Consider the following 20,692-nt stretch of genomic DNA (forward strand, 5'->3'; position numbering starts at 1 on the left):
TTATTAATCTCATTAACATCAACCAAAACTGCTTCCTGAATCCAAGATAACTTTTTGAAATCAAAATTTGATAAAATATTTGCGAAACTAAGTTTCTAGGATTTTTAAGTGATCTGTAACAACTTTAGCAATTAAAGTTTTAGTTATTTTTTCATTTAAAAAAAATTATCGATATACGAAAGAATCATTTTCCACCCTTTTCTTCCAAATGCTGAACTTTTGAATAACACTTAAGTAAATTTATGGTTATTTGTTCCTTAAACAGACAAATTGAGATTGTTTATTTTCTCAAAAATATCTCACAAACGGCAAAATTTTGATACTCATAAATTTAGACTATTCCAAATAGCCGACTCTAAAATTCCAATGACAGTCATAGCCTGAATTCATCTCTGATAGCAGTGTTACATTATTTGCAAAACACAGAAAACAGAATTTTTTTAAATCGTTCTGAAACATTTGAAAAATAAAAAAGGATAAGAAAAATGAAAGGGGCGATTGCATTTCACCATTACTTATGATTCACTTAATTATATTAATAATGACTTATGGAGTCCTTTTTCTTATGTGCCCACCAGCAATGTCACTACTAAAAACAAGATTATTTCCACGTAGATAACATTCTTTCAGTCCGCAAGATAAGATTTTTTAATCAGAAATTTTTACCAGACTCCTTTTACTTTTAGCAAGATAATGACTGGTTTCCTTTACAAATTTGCTTATCATGTTTTTATTAAGTTTTAAATAACAGGATTCTTTCTTACCACAGAACTCAGGTTTTAATTGTAATCACTCAGTAAAATTGTAAACAATGCCTCTTTATATGGCTATAATTTCATAGTACAGTTTTCCTCATAAAAACTCCATATGAGAAATTGCAGTTGAACCTGGGTAAGATGGTTTGGCCAGATATAAATTAATAATACATAGGCACTTCTGTTTAAAATTTAGCAATTACCTCACACAGAATTTGAAAATGTAATAAATATATCAACTGAAAGAAAGAGTATGAATATCTGCAAGTCATAAGAAGGAGTTAAATTAACTGAAAGCACAAGCACAGAAGAATAAAGAAAAACATTACTCCTTTACGTAAAAAAAATTAATCAAATTCACAAACACATCATATTGGCATATACAACAGAAAAGACTTTTCTTAGATATTAGTGGCCTGTAGCAAAACAGTGCAATCCCTAGATCATAAAATAGTACTTAAGTCTCAAAGCATTACAATTCCAACCCTAAGAACCTACGAGAAAGTGCCTTAAGCTCCCAATGAAAACTGCCACAACAAATTATTTGGGACATTCACATCCCTGTGCCTAGGAAATAGGTTCTTTTGTAAAATCTAATAAAAATATGCTTTTACATATGTGAAAGTTTGTATAGCTGCCAGTTATCCTTTAAACAAAATGGTTTATTGCATTTTGAAAAAAATACCAGCATTATATAATATTATAAAGAATTACCAGCATTTTCTTTCTGCACATTCTGTGGTTTAAAAGATGCAGATAAATTATATTTGCTGATATTGCTTGACATCCCAATCTCTTCTTCATCTTCCTCTTTTATATCAGGTAAGACTGTAAAAACACAAAAATTACTTTCAGTTGAAAAGCTATAGAATACAAAAATGATTATATCTATGTACAATGAATGATGCCGACCCCATTTCAGAATATCAAAAATGTTATGCTTACTATAGCATTCGATACAATTTCTTACTTTTTTGATTTCCCAACATTTGAAAAAATAATTGTGAAATTTAGCTTGCTTTTTTGGGGGAACTGCTGTGTCAATGTTTTATTTATATAAAATGAATACATGCGAACTAGAAAGCAGTTTAATCCAATCATGCTAAAAGCAGGAGGGGGGAGGGAAGTGGCAAATGCATGAAAACGCCCAAACCAAAAATGAAAAGGAAAAAAAGAAATCTACATCTTTTCCTGCATCATGATCAAGGGGTCGGTGCAAAGAAAGAAGTAAATACATCAGCCTGTTTCTGAACCAACAAGGACAAAAATTAAAATTTAACATATAAAATAATCTTAGAAAATGAATCAAAGTGCAAAATTATGGCATTTAAATGATAAATAAGTTTAAAAAATTCAGTCTTTTTCTTTATTTTGAGCAGGTCCCAAAACATAACATGTAAATGCATGAAAAAGTAGTACCATATGAAAATTTGAAACCATACAGGTAGGAGTAAAAAAGTTTTGCAAAATTATAAAATCAAAATCATAAAACAAGAAGTAAAAATGCTCAGACTATAGAACTTACTCAAGAGGGCTTTCTTGAGACTTGGAAGCTGAAGAAGGCCTATTTTGTTGAAAAAACAGATAATTATTAGACAGTCTAATATAAATTAAAATTAAAAGCAAGAATTTTGACAAGACTAATTCAACATCTAGATCTGCAATGATGGTTTAGCTGTAGCCTACTATCATGAAAGTTTGGTTTATTAAGATCATGGCAAAGCACACTAGGGTTATCTGCCTTAATCGGGAGGGATGCCTTCATAGAAAACTTTCTAAGAGAAAATGGCTCGTATACACAATATTCATGGGCGAAACTGCCATGCAACCAGCCTATTTGCCTGGAACTGAACTTAGGGTAGAACTACCAATGTTCAGCAAATTTACTACACAGCTGCTGGTGGCTACAACCCTATTATGAAAGATTACAGTCTGATGGCAAAAGTAATTTTTAGATTGACAACTGTAGTTTAGGCAATTGTTTTCTGATGAAACTGTGCGAAATTTTATTTTCTAGAAATTTAATTGATAAACTAAATTTTTTTGTAAAATCATTGCTGTGATTACAAATATTTTTTATTCCTTTTGTTCGATTAATAATATAGTTAGCAATATTTTTTCTGAAGATATTGGAATTTCTATTAATTTATATGTTTTGGAACTGAAAAGTCTTCTTTTATCAAATAAAGTAATACTGTTGAGATTGTAAATCTATACGTCAAGTTAATCTGCCTTAGGATCATCTATGTTAGTTTGATCAAGTTCAAGGACTTCAGGATAGGAATCATGTTTTCCAATTTTACTGCCATTATTAATGGCAATGATGCCACCTCATTTCTGTAGGTAAATTTGAAAAGTTCTGGATCATGGTAATTGTTAATAAAATTACATTTCTTAGCAGACAACAGGTTACAGATAGCAAGCAGTTGAATAGTTGGTACCCATAGAAATACCATTAACTTGTAGAAAACTTTTATTTTGATAAAATTGTGAAAAGACATATATTTAAGAAAAGAATCTCATTTATCAAAAATAATCCTTTTTTAATTGTGGGAAATAGGTGATAGAGCTCAAATAAACTATTGTAAATTTTTTTAATGGGAAACTGGTATATAAATTCGCAAAATCATAGCAGTTAACACTGTGAATTTGTTATATGTTAATGGTTTTAATAACTTTCTGTTTACTATTGATTATCCAGTTGTTACATAATTCAATATTAAATTGCCTCTGCACCTTTGAGAATTTTGGTGAAATCAATATGAATTTCTTTTTTGAAATTATCTGACTCATTAGCTATAATTCTGAATTTGGATTTTTATGAAATTTTGGGAATACACACAAGCTGGAGAAGCCATTATAGTCAGGTTTTTTAAAAGTTTTTTTTTTGTGAAATGCTTTAAATCTATTAATAAGTGTATTCCTGACTTTTAGAGATCTAATAAGTAGTCTTATTATTTATTTTATAAAATAAGATTGCAGCAAATAATGTTTTAACAGAATTTTTTACTAATAACACTAAAACTGTAGTTACCTTTGCAAACAGTGCTAAGTTCTATATTTTTCTTAAGCTGCTTGGGGTTAAGATCAATATTCTTTATATTACTGAACTGATGTTTATAATTATTATTTTAATGCCTTTGTAAACATGTTTCCATTCTTCAAAGAAGTTGAGTGGATAGCTGTATTTGTAGCTGATGGAAATAATAAATTGGTCAAGGTTGCGTTTAAGCTTTTTAAGACAAATATTCTTGCTAGGATTGCAGTTAATTCTCATAATTATATATATTGTTGCATTTTTACCTGTATGGGTTCGTGGATTTAAAGTGACTGACTATAACACTTGATGAAGTATCAAAACACAATTTATTAGCCAGTATTACTCAGGACAACTACAAAAACATGCTTACAATTGTCGAAAACTACGACAAGGATGCTGAAACAATCAGCAACACAGCCTTCAGGCTATAATGGTAAAGACAGCTTCACTGCAAAATACCACAGTAGAGTTCGCGACTTGGTTCATTCATTCTCGGAACTCTACATACTTTCAAGGCTCTCCACGCTGCAACTCGCGATGCACTTGATGATAAGCACTACAGAACAGCTTCCGACCAGGTTTGGTAGCTCTTGGAGCACAACACACTCAAGATAAAACTTGACGAGGCACTAACTTGCGATCAACTTGATACACGAGACACTGACTGACTCGCTGGACTCTCACTGATTATTAACCGACTATCTCCACCAACAGGGGCCCACCAGCGGCCGAGCGGTAAAGGCGCTGAACACTGGTAGTTCGGTCCGAGGTTCAAATCCCGCGAACGGGCTGACTGCATGGGCGTTTTTGTGGTTTTCCCCATGTGTAACGAGTATACGAGGCAGTTTCCCTTAGAAAGTCCTCCACGAAGGCATCCCTCCCCTTAGGCAGATAGCCCTAGTGTGCTTTGCCATAATTAAATACACCAACACCACCAACCGGCAGGGTTTGTATAGCTTTTGGCTTGTGTTCAAGAACATTCTAAGCCAAACAGGTAGAATTTATTCCAGAAAACGCTCCATCTGTCTATGGCATATCGCCTATTTTGTCGAAAAATGGAGGGATTTCGTGCCAAATCTGGCAACCCTGCCTCTTCTTGCATTTTATGGCAACCCTAAACCTACCTTAAGTTTGGGGAAGCAATCTTACTGCGGCTGGGAATTTCGTAACAAAACATATGTGTGTTTGTATGTTCATAAATATGTAAATCATCTTTGTAATTTAATTTAGTAATAGTCTCTTAATTCTTAATTTTTTGGGGTATTTTCTGTCTCATTTCTAAAAATAACAATAATTTTCCTGAACTGTGCCGTGTTTAGATTATGCTACAGAGCTTACGTAACGCTGATGACATATTTAATTCAGAACCTAAACTCTGAGAAGTGAAACTCAATATACCATGTATGTGCTTTGTCATCAGAACTTCAGTACTTTTCAAGGTTTCAAGCATTTCCAAGGTTATTTATAGGTCCTGGTGCTTAATACACATCACTTTTCCCTCTGTTGTCACTTTGTAAGCACGTAATTCACCACTCATCTTCTATGGTAACAATGTAATCTGCATACGTAAAATTCTGGAGTACTTATAGCACCCATAGTGTTATACCAATCATGAAGACATGCGCTATGAAATGTTCAGAAATAAAGCATGTTTTACTGTCAAGCTGGCTGTGCGTTATGCAGTGCTTTTTCCAGTCTACTACACATTCAGTATTGCAGCTATTTTCTAATTTCATTCCACTCTGGCCATGAATGAAAGATAATTGTTGTCTTTTGTAACAAGTTTCTCACTGTACCATCTCCAATCATTATTATTTCTTATTATATATATGTGTGTATATAATGCTAAATAAAAGAAAATATTAAATATGTTTAAAATTCATCCTATATTCAAATCAGAATAAACCACATAAGAAACCTAAAAACAGAAGTGCAGCGGTAAACTACAATAGGGAGGCAAAATATGCCAAAAACTTTTAATGAAATTTACATCTTTTGCTACAGGAGGTTAGTGCAATAAACAAGGTAAATAATAAAACAGGCTATTTCTGAACCAACAAAGACAACACCGGACATTAGAAATCCAGCATCCAATTTAAGTTTAAAATTTAGAATTTTAAAATAATCTGTAATGGTACTGCAATTAAGGCATTATTTGACAAACCGGAAACCGAGTATCTATTAAAATAATGCACAAATTTTGATTCAGAGCAGAAAATCGCTTAGATAATACAACTCGTGAGTACGTGGCTAGTCCTGGGCAAATATTCAACTCACTTAAATTTAGTAACCTGTCAGGAAAATAGGTGCCAAACGCACCATGCTGATCGCCAAACGGTCACCAGATACTACACCCTCATTGCAAGATTGTTGATTCTATTTACAAATCAATCATCAATATGCAAACTGAAATCGAGCAAATGTTTGTGATGAATGGGGGGGGGAAATCAACATATATATTTAAACATTTTACACTAAAATTCAAATCTCAATTAACATAAATATTTGCAATGAAACATTTACACATAATTTTACTATATAAACATGGATTTTTTTTTTATAAACCTCCACTAATGATTTCAAACATTATTCTTATAGAAATATCTTACTTCTTAACAAGAAGAAAACATGTTTATATTCTCTATAAACATGTTAAAATACACCCATACAAATATTACTTCAATGAGGAAAACAAAACTCAGCTTTCTACTGTTTTGTGTGAAGACAATTAATAAAATAATTATCAAAATTTCTCTATTTGCACTACTTAAATAGGTACATAATTCTATTCTTTTCAGTTATGAGATAAAAAAATTACAGGCAAAGATTGTTTTCCCTAAAACATTCTATTTAAAGTTTTCTTTAAATAATGATGCTGAAAAATAATTCTTATCCTTGAACATCAAGCCAATTCACCCCTTATCTTAAATATATGCTGAATAATAAATTCTTTCCCTTTTATTTTATATAAATACCTTATTTTGCATAAAACTAGAATTCAAGTTAAAATTTATTATTAAGAAAATAAGAAGAATAGAAAAACTACTTAACCACTAGTTATACTAAATATTAAGTAAATATGAACAACACATAAATGTTGAATGGTCACCGGTTGGGGGGGGGGTCTGGATAATGCATCCACGCTAGACAGATTTCTAGGGTAATGCTGTATCTTTAATTATATTTCAGCAATGCTATGGTGCATTGTTGCAATTTGAATGATTGCAGAGCATTTTTTACTATAAATGCTGGTAGATTGTGATTGGTCAAATTATTTACAGCTGAACTAAATATTTATGGTTCAAACTTTTTTAATGCTCATACTAAGTGTAAGCTTCATGCTCTACAGACAGCTCTGTTGGAGTTTCGACAGTTTTTTTTTTTTTTTTTTTTACTTGTGCAGCATACAGGAAATTGCTTCTCTCTCCTTTGCTGTGATAAACATGCACCTACTCCAACTTGCACTGCATTCATATAAATAACGGACTATGTGGTGTTGGGGTGATCAATTCTGATGATTTTGCTAATCACTCAGTTGCTGAAATACTGGACTCATGAATATCTTTCCATTTGAATATTTTCAGTTGCTTTTTTTTTTTTTTTTTCCATGAGTTCTGTTAGTGGGTTAGGTGACTTCTGCATACCCTGGGGTTTCCTGAATGATGCAAAGATAGTCCTGATTATGAATCAATTATACTGGTGTTAGTTCATATTATTTGAATAACTACCTTCATCTTATACTTCTGTCCAAACTATACATCCATTACTATACCAAAGCATATCTAATTTTACATGCAATGAAGCCTTTAAGTTATACCCTTCTTTAAAATTGATTTAAAATTTTCTGAACAGCAGGAAGACAAACCAAGAATATTTGGAAGATTTTAATAAAAAACATGCTGCATAGAGCCCTGCATGAGCATGAAAGGACATATCTGTAGATACGAGGCTTATTCGGAAACTAAGTACCTTTTGGGGGAAAAAAAAAATAGTAAAACAATTTTTTCGAATCCAATTTTATTTTTACATGAAAATACATGTCTTAAACTATTCTTCAACATAGTTTCCGCCAATGATCAAACACTTGTCATAGTGGGTGACCAGTTTTTGTATACCATCATCAAAGAAACTTCCTGCCAGTTTCGATAACCATGACTCCACAGCATTTTTCGTGTCATCGTCAGATCCAAAGCGCTTGCCACCAAGCTCGCGCTTCATGTGCAGGAACAAGTGATAGTCGGACGGCGCCAAGTCCGGGCTGCACGGCAGGTGATCGAACTGCTCTCAATGAAACTGTCGAATTAACGATTGAGTGACACCAGCAGTATGGGGCCGAGCATTGATATGGAGCAACACAATTCCTTTACTGAGCATTCCTTTTCGTTTGTTTTGAATGGCACGCCTTAGTTTTGTTAAAGTCTCACAATATCGTGCCACATTAATGGTTTCACCTCTGGGAAGAAATTCAGAAAGCAAAATGCCTTTCCTATCCCAGAAGACAGTGCACGATTTTTTGTGATGACATTGTCACTTTGAACTTTTGTTTTTTCGGAGAATGAGTGTGTCTCCACTCTATCGATTGTTGTTTCGATTCTGTTGTGAAATGACACACCCAAGTTTCATCACCTGTCACAATTTGGTTTAAAACGTTTTCTCCCTCATCACTGTACCGCGTGAGAAATGTCAGGGCACTACCAAGTCGCTTTGTTTTGTGAACATCAGTGAGCATTTTTGGAACCCATTGGGAACACAGTTTGCGATAATTCAAGCGGTCAGACACAATTTTGAACAAAACAGTATGTGAAATTTGTGGAAAGCGTCTGTTCTCATGAATTGCTTCATCAACTTTCCTTACCAAATCATCGGTGACAACAGAAGGCCGACCACTCCGAGCCTCGGCGCGAACATTTGTTTGACCTGCATTAAACATTCTTACCCACTTTCTCACCATTCCATCACTTATCGCATATTCACTGTAAACTTCTGTCATTTGACGATAAATTTCGGCCGGTTTAACATTCCTCGCGTTCAAAAATTTAATCACACCACGAATCTCACAGTTAGCGGGAGAACTAATTGTCTTAAACATTTTGAATGTGCACAGCAAACTGAAAATACAACATAGAGCCACCAAAATGGCGACAATTGAAAGTCAGTGAACAAAAAAGACCAGTGTGCATGGGCAGGACGCCTACCACAGCGCTAGAATGAAACGGTACTTAGTTTCCGAATACGCTACGTATTATAAAAGTGCTTGGTGTAATTTATGGCCAGCTACTACATTTCATGAGGATGATGGCCACAAATTTGAAGGTTTTCAGATACCACCAATAAAGTTCAAAATCTTTGAACTGCTGAAATGTATGGAGAAATGGTAAATGAGGATGATTCAAATGAAATCAATTTTGAAGATAATGGCCCCATTATCAATCAACAGAGACTGAAATATCTAAAATGGATTTAAATAAAGGAAATATCAACTATGATGATGAAGAAGTGACAAAGTTGTTCAGAATGAAAAGATTTCAACTAACATTTTAGTGAGACTTCTCAGCTCATTAGTTACAGAACTTGAATAATGGAACTTTGAAGAAGAAACTATGCCTCTCTAAAATTCCCCAGAAAATAATAGGACAAAAATGAAATTGCTTAAACTGCTTATATTGAAATAAATAAATAAAACAACATATATGTCGATGCTACATCCAAAAGAATTTTTTTTTGTCCTAAATGAGAGTGTATATTTCAGTTCCCTTAATAAATTCTTCATTAATTTCACAAAAGCATGTTACATATTTGATTCTATGGTTTCTGCATTTTATCACAGACTTAAAATGAGCCAGATTTAAAATATAGAATAAAAAAAAGGTTCCAATAATTCCAAATTTTGTAGTTCTCTAAAATTCCAGAGGTAGCCATAATCTGAATTCATCTTTGGTAGCAGTGTACCATTATTTGGCATATACAGAAAGCATAATTTTTTTAATGCTAGATTTATGAAAACAGTCATTTTGACCGCAAAGAAATTAGTCTTCATATTTTAAAAATTTTCTTAATAAATACCACATTTTTTTTACCTTTCCTAAAATATATACCAAGGCAACAAAATAACTTATTTGGCCTATTTTAAATGATTTTAAAACTTTACTTTTTAAAGTATAACAGCACATATCTAAAATCATGGCTAACAGTCACTTTTTCCCCTCTTCCCTAAATAAAAGACTAATGGAGCTTTGATGTATCAGCATTCTCACACCATTTATTTGTGTTTTCTTTGTGTTTCATGCCAGACATTATTCTACAGCTGGTTGGAATCAAAGTAATGCTTTCTCTTCCCAAAATAATAATCTCCTAAATGGGTTTCATGTTTTTTGCCTTTCTTAATGTTTTCACAAGTCCTTTGTCTTGTTCTGTGTCCTACAGCATGCTTCATTTCCCTTGCATTCAAGGCCTCTAACCACTTTTACTAATCTAAATTTTTCTCTATAGCAAGAATTAAAAAAAAAAAAAAAAAAAAAAAAAAAAAAAAAAAAAAAAATTATTTAATGATAATCCTGCTTCAGAAATTAGTTCTCATGAGAAACTGATTGCAGAAATTTACTCTATTTCATCTGATTCTGAACAGGTTATTCTAACGACTACAAATGAATATGATTCATCAAATGACAATTATATTATTTCTTCTAGAAGTGTTACATTTCATCACCTGGGCCCGAGAAGAATGACATTCTTTCATGATTTCCATACTGTCAGACAAAGACGATTTCAACTAATTACAAAAATAAAGTTCTAACAAAAGATGATTGCATTGCAGAAGTCAAGAATCAGCACTGAAATAAAATTTAATTGAAGACAGGGTAGCACCTGTGGAAGTCTGTGGACAAAAAGATAATGAGGTTGTGGAACAAACCACAGTCCATTCAGAAATTAGCTATTTTGAAAATGAAGAAAATCAACCAAAATACCAAGATCAAATAAATTATCGTACAGTGCGGGGGGGGGGGATATTTTAGAAATTTGGAAAGGTTCCTCTTTAACATGCTTCAGAAGACACTTATGGGCCAACGTTTTCTAAGAAAAAAAAAGCATAATTAATACAACACTGCACAGAAGCCGAGGCACATCAAAGGTTGGGAAATCTAAATTAGAATTTGTGGCTTGATGGGCTAGACACTTTTTTTTATCACTCTATTATATGCTTGTGGCAAAGGATAGCCAAAGGACTTTGTTTTTCTTTTATGGCTGGAACCTTGGTGCCCAAAATTCTTGTGTGAAACAATACCAAGAGACATATTCTTAGAAATAATGAAATCTGTGCACTTTGACTAGAAGTCACCCAGAATGCCAAAATCACAAACTGAAAAATTTGCTTTTGTTTCAGAATTGTTAACTGTGCTACAAATTCAAAATATTACAATTGATGAAGAACTATTCTCTAGAAAGGGAAGATACATCTTTGTTGACTATATGCCACAAAAATCCAATAAATTCAGCGTAAAATTTGGCTTTTAGCTGATATAAAAACCAGCAAATGTATATTCTTATTCAGGAAAAAAATGAAAGTAGACCAAATGAAGAAACTGTAGGGAAGTATGCAGTTTATTGGTTGACTGAAGCCTTTTTTTAACTGCAGAAGAAATGCTACTACTAAGGATTTCTTTATATCTTTAGAGTTTAGTAAAGTTGTCAAGCATGATAATATATCTCTCACATCAGAGAAAAAGATTATATCAGGGGAAAAGAACAAAAATGTTTTACTTATGAGTTCATCTAAATCAGGAGGTTGAGTTAAATGAGCAGAAAAATCTTAAGGCTTATTATATGTTTTTACAACACAGCAAAAGACGTTTTGGATCAAATAGCCTGAAGACATTCCGTCAAGTCTCCACCCCAATGTTGGATGAGTACAAGTGTCTTTTTTTAACCTTGATTACCTACGATATTGATGGATTATCTATAAGGAAACTACTGGCAATGCAAACATTAGACACTACGATTTTATTTTAGATGTGGCAGAATAGTGATGAGAAAATTGTATTCTCTAAAAGAACTTTCTTACTCTCACAAGAAGCTAACGATGTTTCTTCAGCTAATAAGCATGAATATCATCAAATTAACCTATGTAAGAAAAATAAAACTGTGAATGTTTGAGAAAGGTAGAATACATGTGTCTGTGGGCCTTGCTTATAAGCAGAATTCCATTAATCAATGTGTGAATTGCAAAGACAGACACCTTAAGTAATTTCATTTTTAATACTCTACATACTCGTACTTTACTTTTAAAAAAGAAACATTACATTTTACCAATAAGTAGATTGAAAGTTTTTTGTTTAGTATAAAAGTTATTATAAATGATTTATATTGTAAAAGAGAAATGGTTGCCATGCGATTCTGTGAAATAAAAATAAAAAGTTTTCTATCAGTATTTTTAACTTTTTAACAAAAATTAACTTAATAAACTAAATTGCAACATATTTCATTTAAAAATTCAAAAGCATCTAGATTTTTTCCATAAATTAAGCTGCATTCAAAATGACTATACATACCATAAATGATGGCCTTACTACACAGGTAAACTAAAAATCTCATAGAACATCATTAAATGCAGGGAGAACAGGGAATTTCAATCATTTCACATTTACTACAAAAATCAAATTCTTTTCTATTGGTTTAAATAAAACTAATTTATTTAATTACAGCAAAGCACATTAGGGCTATCTGCCTAAGGGGATGGATGCCTTTGTGGAGGACTTTCTAAGGGAAACTGGCTCATATACACGCAAATTCTTTTCTATATGTCCACCCATCAATGTCACTCCTATAAATAAGAATATTTGCTTGAATGTAACATTCTTCTAGTCTGCAAGATGTAATTTTTCTACTCAGAGCAAATTTTCATCCCCCTTCTTTTGCTTTGAGCCCCATAATGACTGCTTTTCTTCACAATTTTGTTCATCAGCTCTTCGTTAAAGAATTATGCAATAAAGCTTTTTCTTATCTCAAAACTTACGCTTTATTTCTGATTGCCTGGTAAAACTGCACACAGTAAATCTCTAGGAGACTGAAATATGAAAGTTCAAACTCTGAAGAAATACCTAAATCTGTGGAAATAGAAAAATCATTGTTCTCAGTCATCAAAAAACATTTGTCACAGAAACACACCCCACAGATGTTTCATTGTGCTCATCTCGCCATGTGATATATCCGAAATTTCTTCTTTTGTGACATGGTTTTAATGTTTAGCCATTATTTCACACTGAATGAGATATAATAAACATACTAGGTGAAAATGTACCAACATTTGAAAAAATCCTTAAAAAGAAACTAAATTAACAAATAAATACATGAGAATGAAAAAGCATATTATTCCTTTCCCTAAAAAATATATCAAATCCACAAATACCATGGGTTTAAAAGACCGAAATGTTTCTCATTGCCTCTGAGTGGGCTGCAGCAAAATAGAGCAAAAATAGGGTGCTGAATATTAAGCCTCAAAGCATTATAATTCCAATTCCCAAAGAGAAAGTGTCCTGAGCTTGCAAAGAATATTGCACCAACAAATTATTTGGGACTTGTACATCTCAATGCCTGTGATATAGGTTTATATATATATATGAATTTTTGCATAACCTAAACAAATGTGCTTTCTCTAATGTGACTGTTCATATGCCTGTCAGTTGTGCTCTAGACTAAATAATTTATTGCATGATGAAAAAATATATAAAGAATTACCATCATTTTCTTTCTGTACACTCTGTGGTTGAAATGAAGTACATGCATTTTGTTGATACGAACCATCATCATATTCCTCTTTTATTTCAGGTAAAACTGTCAAACACAAAAATTACTTTCAGTGGAGAAACTATACAAAAATATATAAATGATAATATATATGTCTGTGTGTGTGTGTGTCTAAGATGCAATAACAAGACATCCAAAACGAATTAGTCATAAAATGCATGAGGAACAAATTTGTGGAATTTGATTGTTACTTGATTTCAAAGAGGAAAAATTCAAAGCAAAAAATAAGCAGTAAAAACAAAACAGATTTTTTAACACCATTAATGTCTATATTTAAACACTCATATTTAATTACTCAGTTTATATCACAATACGCAGGAATATGTCTTAAGTTTCTAAATTATAAAAATTCTAAAATTAACAATAGAATTTCATCTGATTTAAACACATTTATGGATATAACTTAGGCCAAACTTTTATCTTATATCAATAACATTTCAATTAGAATAATCCATAACAGTTTTTCTGCACATTAACACTTAAAGTAAATATTTCTGTTGAATATTTACCATTCCACAGCAGATGCTCCTATAGTTACTTACTTCTAAAAAGAGTTAAGGAACAGGAAAAAAGTTGTCTGTATATAAATAATATAAATGTTGCCAAATACTAAAAACTAAATAGATTTTTTAAAATAAAAACCATCAATAATTTACAGTAAAACTATGTATAATTAATAAATAAAAATTAAAGTTATGAAATAAAATTAACTTAATTACAAATAGTGTATGATGCAAACTATTAACGAATAAAACTAATTTATACAGCAAAAGGCATAAAGTAGGCACTATTTTGGTGGTCTATTTATTTTTTATTTTGCAAATGCCAAACATTAGCACTTAAGCAATTAGTTCCCGGGCTCTCCAGTACTTCTTAACAATGTCCTCATACTGAGAAAGTGCAATATAATTATTTAAATGTTAAAAAATCATAGGCTGATTGGAGTCACATAAAACAGTTTGGGGAATCCACCACTCCAACTCTGCAGAATTCTTGGAAAACTGGGAATGAAAGTTGTCTCTTCCCCCAGAATCCTCCATCTCTTATCTACAGCACATTTGAGTCATATCCTGCTTAAAAATTTTCTTAAGAGTCAGGTTAACAAACAATTTAGTTGTATGAAAAGAAGGCGGTCGATTAGTGCGTTGCATTATCAAAGTTCCTTTCTTAGCCAATGTATCAGCTTTTTCATTGACCATAATCCACATTGGGCTAGAATCCACTGGAAAGAAATTCTGTGTGTATTTTGGTTTTCCATAATAATTTGACAAAACATACTGTCAGATATCGTTCGGGTTGATCAGGGTAGCAATCAGTGCACTGCAAAAATAAAAAAAGTTACAGAAGCAGAAAAAGTAAAACGAAAATTTAAAAAATATGTTTGACAAGTTTTGAAAGTTAGTTGTGCTCCGTCTGTCTGATGCAGTTAGTGTTGTATCTTCATGTAGAGTTTCTGGGATTGTAACCCAGTTAATATATTTTAAGGTTCCAATAAGCCATTAATGCACCAGCCACTAATGTATTAAGTCTGACTAGATGCAAAGAATATGTTTTACATTAATTTTTACATTTTTGTGTTGTACCTTGTGTCAGTCAGGATTAATGAAAGGCAATAACTCGCTTTAATATGCAGAGATAAATTTTAAAGGCGAGCAATTAGTTATAAATAATTAAATTAGGTAGTTAAATACCCTTAGTCGTTATAGATTTGCATGACGATTATTAAATTTTATTTATTTTAAAGAAACATTTGTTAAAAAAGTACTATTATAATCACAATCTAATAAGATTTCACAGTTTAAAATGCATGTAATTTATGACATTGATTCTTAAATGGTATTAGGATAATTCCACATTAAAAGCTACAAAACATTTATGCTTTATAGCAACAACACACAACAAAATATTTATGCAATCTGTTTCAATACACAAACCAATGTTCCCACTAGTTTCTGCGCGCTTTATCTCCTAACCTGCCAATTTCTTAATCCTAACGAGGTTTTACTTAATCTGGTAAAAGTTAAATTGTCCTAAACCTCTGATAAACATGAAGCAAATTATCACCAAATCTGAAAGTAACTAAGAAGTCACATAAAGGTTTAAATAAACCTTTTATTTAAAAAGAACTTGGAACATACAGCCACCTTTCTTATACTGACAAGCCACATTCTTATGCTAACAAAGTCAACTACAGCTTGTGGTAATGCAAATAAACCGGAACATTCAAATTAAAACTAGAAATGTGGACTAGTAGTCAAAGACTACACAATTTAATTTTAATCTAAACTGGCTCAGTAACTCTATCGTCGGAACAAATTCAAATGTTAGCAGCAATAAAGCAAAGATGAATAATTACAAATTATCAGAGCTGGCAGGAACTAAAGCAACATCCAAGTGAAGGGCAAAAACACACTGTTTTACAATCCAAAAACCTCAGTTTAAAAACTATCTGATTTGCATTATGATGAGGAAATGAAAAGGGGAACTTATAAGGCTAAAATTATAAACTTAATTTACATAATAATAACTGTACATATCTTTGAAGAATAATTTTATTCCTCTTTATGTACTCAGTTTCTTTGTTCAACACGTTTCATCTTCACTTTAGAATTTTCGGAATTAATTAAAGATTTCTGTTATCCTAAAAAAGCAGATGCATTTAGAATGTAAAGAAAAAGCTGAACATTCCAGAACAAATATAAAATGATATATGGTAAAGGCTGGTTTCAGAGCCGATGAGGCAGAACTTTTAAAATTTAGTGACACATCAAGGACCTAATCTAGAAATGGCAAAACATTTAGAATTTAGAACAGGCACTGGGAGCAGAATTTTAGAGAGCACTAAAAGATAATCATATTTTCATCATAAAATCAAGCTACAATAAAAATAATCATATTTTCACATCAGACATTTTATCATATATAATATATAATAAGATAAAAGATAATTATATTTGCCAGAGAATCGTCTAAAATATTCTTCCAAAATGATAATTTACACTCAAAATAGCAGTCGGGGGGGGAATTCAGATGATTAAGATTAAGGACCTTCTGGCGATTTTGGCCAAAATTAAGGACTTTTAAGGATCAAAAATCGAATAAAAAAAACCTAAGGACTTTTAAGGACCGTACGAACCCTGATATATACATACACACACATATGTAATTACTAAAAATATAAATTATTCAACAACACAGATAATTTTTATTATAAGGAAAATATACAGACATAAATATTGAAAAATATTTATGAAACACAGTGTTCAACAAACACTTGTGAAAACACAAAGTAAAATAAATTCAAAATAGCCAATAAAACATTATACAAATGCAAAGTTTTTATACAAAAACACCAACAGCTCAAATGTTGTGATAGAATTATTGGCTGAAGAATTGCCGTTTGCTAATTGAGACATCAGTTGTTAATTTATTATAAGCTTCCACGCATCCACAACCAGTACAACGAGGCCAGCAATCATGATGCTGCATTTTCCTGTAAAAGTATAAAAGGAAAATATAAATGAGAGAAACAGCAAAAATCAAGGGAAAGTTTAGGAAACACCTTTGATTATTTAACAACAAGGATATAAGGGGATGATATATCACTTTGTTAAGGAATCTTCAATTCATTACTCTCATGTAACCTTTGCTTCTAAATATTTAGTTGTAGAATACTTTAACCCTTTGAGCATTACAGGTTTAGGCCTGATATTTCAAAGTTCCTTAAAATATCATGAATATATGGTATTTTTCTTTTTTATAATTAATAAACGACTTGCTCACTTTGTACCTTGATTAATTTTCTTTCAATAAACATCACATCTGAAATCGGATATATTAAAAGCTGACAGAAATTTTCATGTGTAATGAATAAGAAAACCAACCTTCTACATGGAATTTTACATCCATAATACTGAGAGGGTTAAAAGTGTAAAAAGTTAAATAAGAATTTCTGAATTATCTTATGATACCACTTTGCATGCTATATGCATTACTAAAAAAGAAATGAAAAGTGAATATTTTTTGCTTTAGATATCTAACTATTTTATGGCAGTAAATGGTAAGCCTACATGAATGTCACAGATTCAGGACAGATCCAACATTTAAAAAATTTCCAATACTTCTAGCCTAAGCAAATTTTTACAGAATTTTTAAAACTTTAATAAATTTCTAAAATACTTTTCAGTATGTTCCTTGAAAGAATGTTTACACAAAAGCCACACATTTTAAACTCACATTCTTGAAGGGTCATTTACAACATTTTCTAACATCTTCAGCTTAACCACTTAACAGTTTCTTTTTTCCGTCATATTACGACAAAAAATAAGCATATTTTTTATAAACATTTTTATGAAGAAATTCAGTATATAAACCCAAATCAGTAGTCAGAACTATTACAAGTGTAGATTTATTGATTTATGTTAATTTTTATTTTCATCGTAAAAAGCACATTTTTCCTTAAAGTTGGCTTTTTTTCGAACAAGTATGCAAACTGGAAAGAACACTTTACAAAAACAGATGTCAGAATTTAAAATGTTTTATTGTTATTACATATCTGTTTGATTCCAAAGAAGAATTATTAATATTAAGAAAGAAGAATTATTAATATCAAGTTCACAAAAGTTTCAAATTTGCGTTAGATTATCTATACTTTCCGTTTTTCCATCACTAGAGAAGTCAGACAACAAACTGTCATTACTTCCAGAACCATTTAGTGAAATTTCAGATTCACTATCTGAGTTATCTTCAGTTATAAGTTCATTCTTCAGTTATTATCATTCATGTCTTCTTTTACTTTAGCTCTAAATTTAAAAGAAATAGTATTCCCAGCAGCCGGAACACCGAGCTTGTGAAAAGAAATTTCGCGCCTTTACTTGCGTAAAAGAATTCAGTAAAACCTAACCTTGAAACCAGTTGTTTTGCAATTCTAACTTTACTGAATTACTAGCACCATCTGTTAGAAACAGTACACACTTAACAAGCAAAAAATTCAAGCGAATTAGTGTATTGGACTAGAAAAAAATGTTGCTCGAGCACCGCTCGGGAAAATCAAAAGAGTACCATTTCCAAGTACCCGAACGGCGGTCAGGCAAAACTGGGAAGTGGTTAAAAGTCTAGTAAAATACTTGTTAAAAAAGTACAAAAAAGAAAAATATACAGTCAAAAGTCGTTAATTCGGACCTCAAAGCTACAAACTTTCTGCGCATGCGCATAATACATTTATGCATGCACATTTAATGTATAACGGACGGTATAAGCTAAGCTAAAGTTATCTAATTCAGTTAATGTTGTAGATTGAGTTGTTCCTTAATCTTCGAATTGGATCCGGCTTATTATTTTTTGCAGACTGTTAGAGCAATTTTATAAAAGTAAGCTTGAACTTTCGATTATGTCAAATAGAATTTCCGATATATATTTACTAATATGTAAAAGATCTACAAAGCGAAAGTATGTTTCGAAGTCCATTAAACAAAAAGTGGAATTGCTGCAAAAAATGGATAAAGGCATATCCTTTGTTTTTCTAACCCTCCCGAAATCTCTTTATCAATTTCATGCTGCTCTGCGGCCGGGGGGGGTGCAATGAATTGGAAGTTGATCTGTCAGCACTATCCTTATCTTCAGGGCAGATGTTTTTATTTTATTTGGCTTATAATTCCTTACTAAATGTAGTATTTCATCTCGATGTACTCCATCTTTGATATGATTTAAATCAAATCTTCGTCATTATAATTCGCTTCCTATAATGAAGAAAGTGACACAGAGGTTATTGAAAATGAAAAAATTTCGATTGACAAATTAGTCGGTATTCTCAACACAGCAATTATAGGACTTGAACAGCGGAACTTTGTAACTGAACAAGAAATTATGTCTGTTTATAGAATTAAAGAGAAAGTATTATCACATAAAACGAAGCAACTTAAACAACTTACATTGAAAGAAATGTTTAATAAAGTAAACAAATAAATATTAAGCTTTTTTTTTTTTTTTTTGTAAATTTTGATATTTTTTAGATCATAATTGTTCTTTATTTCATAAATTACGGTTTCATATTTTTAATTTTATAATTTCTGCATGCCATCTTACCAGATTTAAATTGATGAGCTATAATCCGGAATCGCCAAAGTCCTGACAAGTCCGGATTAACAACTTTTCACTGTATAGGCTAAATTTGCACATAACTTCATTTTCTTAACATTTCAAGTGGCACATAGTGTGTCACTTATTCCACCTTTACATCCGTTATGCAGTGCAGTTAATAGAGCCTTGCTTGTTTTCCAAATATTTCACACCAAGTCAACATTCATAATTATTTTTATTTTATTTTTACTTCGGATGTGCTACTTCAAGCAAAGAAGTCATATGAAAAAAAAAAAAAATACCTGACAGTCATTTATGCTTAATGAATAGTAATTTAAACTAGGAAGCATAAACAAATGGATATGATATTTTTTAGCCTTTACTTAGTCAAATTAAGGAACATGGTAATCGAAATTGTGTTTACAAAAATTTGTAATTCTGTTTTACCTTTGCATGTTCAGATTACTGCTAGCCATTTTTAGAATTTGTTTGTCTTATATTAAATCTCTTTATTAGTTGTAAATAAATGTATATCTTTCAGTTTTGTGTCACAAATATAATAAATTTTTATTGTTTAACATTGTGCAAATCTAAACTTAATTTTATACATTAGTGTTTTTCAAAAAGTACACTCTGCCTGTCAGAAATCTTATTATTGACATATGTTGTACCAGAAAAAAAGTACATGAAAGATAATGAAGAAGTATGATTTTAGATCATATCAGAAGTATGATTTTGGATCTTTTAAAGACAAATCATCAGAGAAAGAATTTTTGAACACATCAAAAGGCACAGCTATATGATTACTGGTCCTGGGAAAGTAGCTGAATTCAACAAAAGCAAACATGGAAAAAGAAAGCATTATTGGGACCACTGTGAGGAAAAGTAGTGGACGTTCAGAGGAATAGAACAAGAAAATGAAGAAATTTTCCCTATGGCTGTGCATGATCGCAAAACACAAATACTTATTAGTGTTATTCGGGAATCCATTTGCTCTGGGATTATAATCATTTCAGAC

The 20,692-nt window shown here is 31.5% G+C and overlaps 1 protein-coding gene across 3 annotated transcripts in view; it reads right to left on the reverse strand.

The window, feature by feature from the left end:
- Nucleotides 1-13,667, reverse strand: part of LOC118188265 (uncharacterized) — a 40,078-nt gene extending 26,411 nt beyond the window's left edge. For 2 of the 3 annotated variants that reach the window (XM_035358667.2, XM_035358661.2), the window contains exons 1-3: nucleotides 13,528-13,619; nucleotides 2,281-2,319; nucleotides 1,470-1,583 (exon numbers count right to left, since the gene is read on the reverse strand). In XM_035358667.2, the coding sequence (XP_035214558.2) occupies nucleotides 1,470-1,542 (73 nt within the window). In that variant the 5' untranslated portion in view covers nucleotides 1,543-1,583; nucleotides 2,281-2,319; nucleotides 13,528-13,619. Of the gene's footprint in view, nucleotides 1-1,469; nucleotides 1,584-2,280; nucleotides 2,320-13,527 lie in introns of all 3 variants that reach the window. The other variant, XM_035358666.2, reaches the window with a different exon arrangement.
- Nucleotides 13,668-20,692: the final 7,025 nt, after the last annotated feature.

The sequence above is a fragment of the Stegodyphus dumicola genome, chromosome X2 (assembly GCF_044657685.1).
Source record: "Stegodyphus dumicola isolate Sdum_Otavi_A_Nest chromosome X2, ASM4465768v1".
NCBI lineage: Eukaryota > Metazoa > Arthropoda > Arachnida > Araneae > Eresidae > Stegodyphus > Stegodyphus dumicola.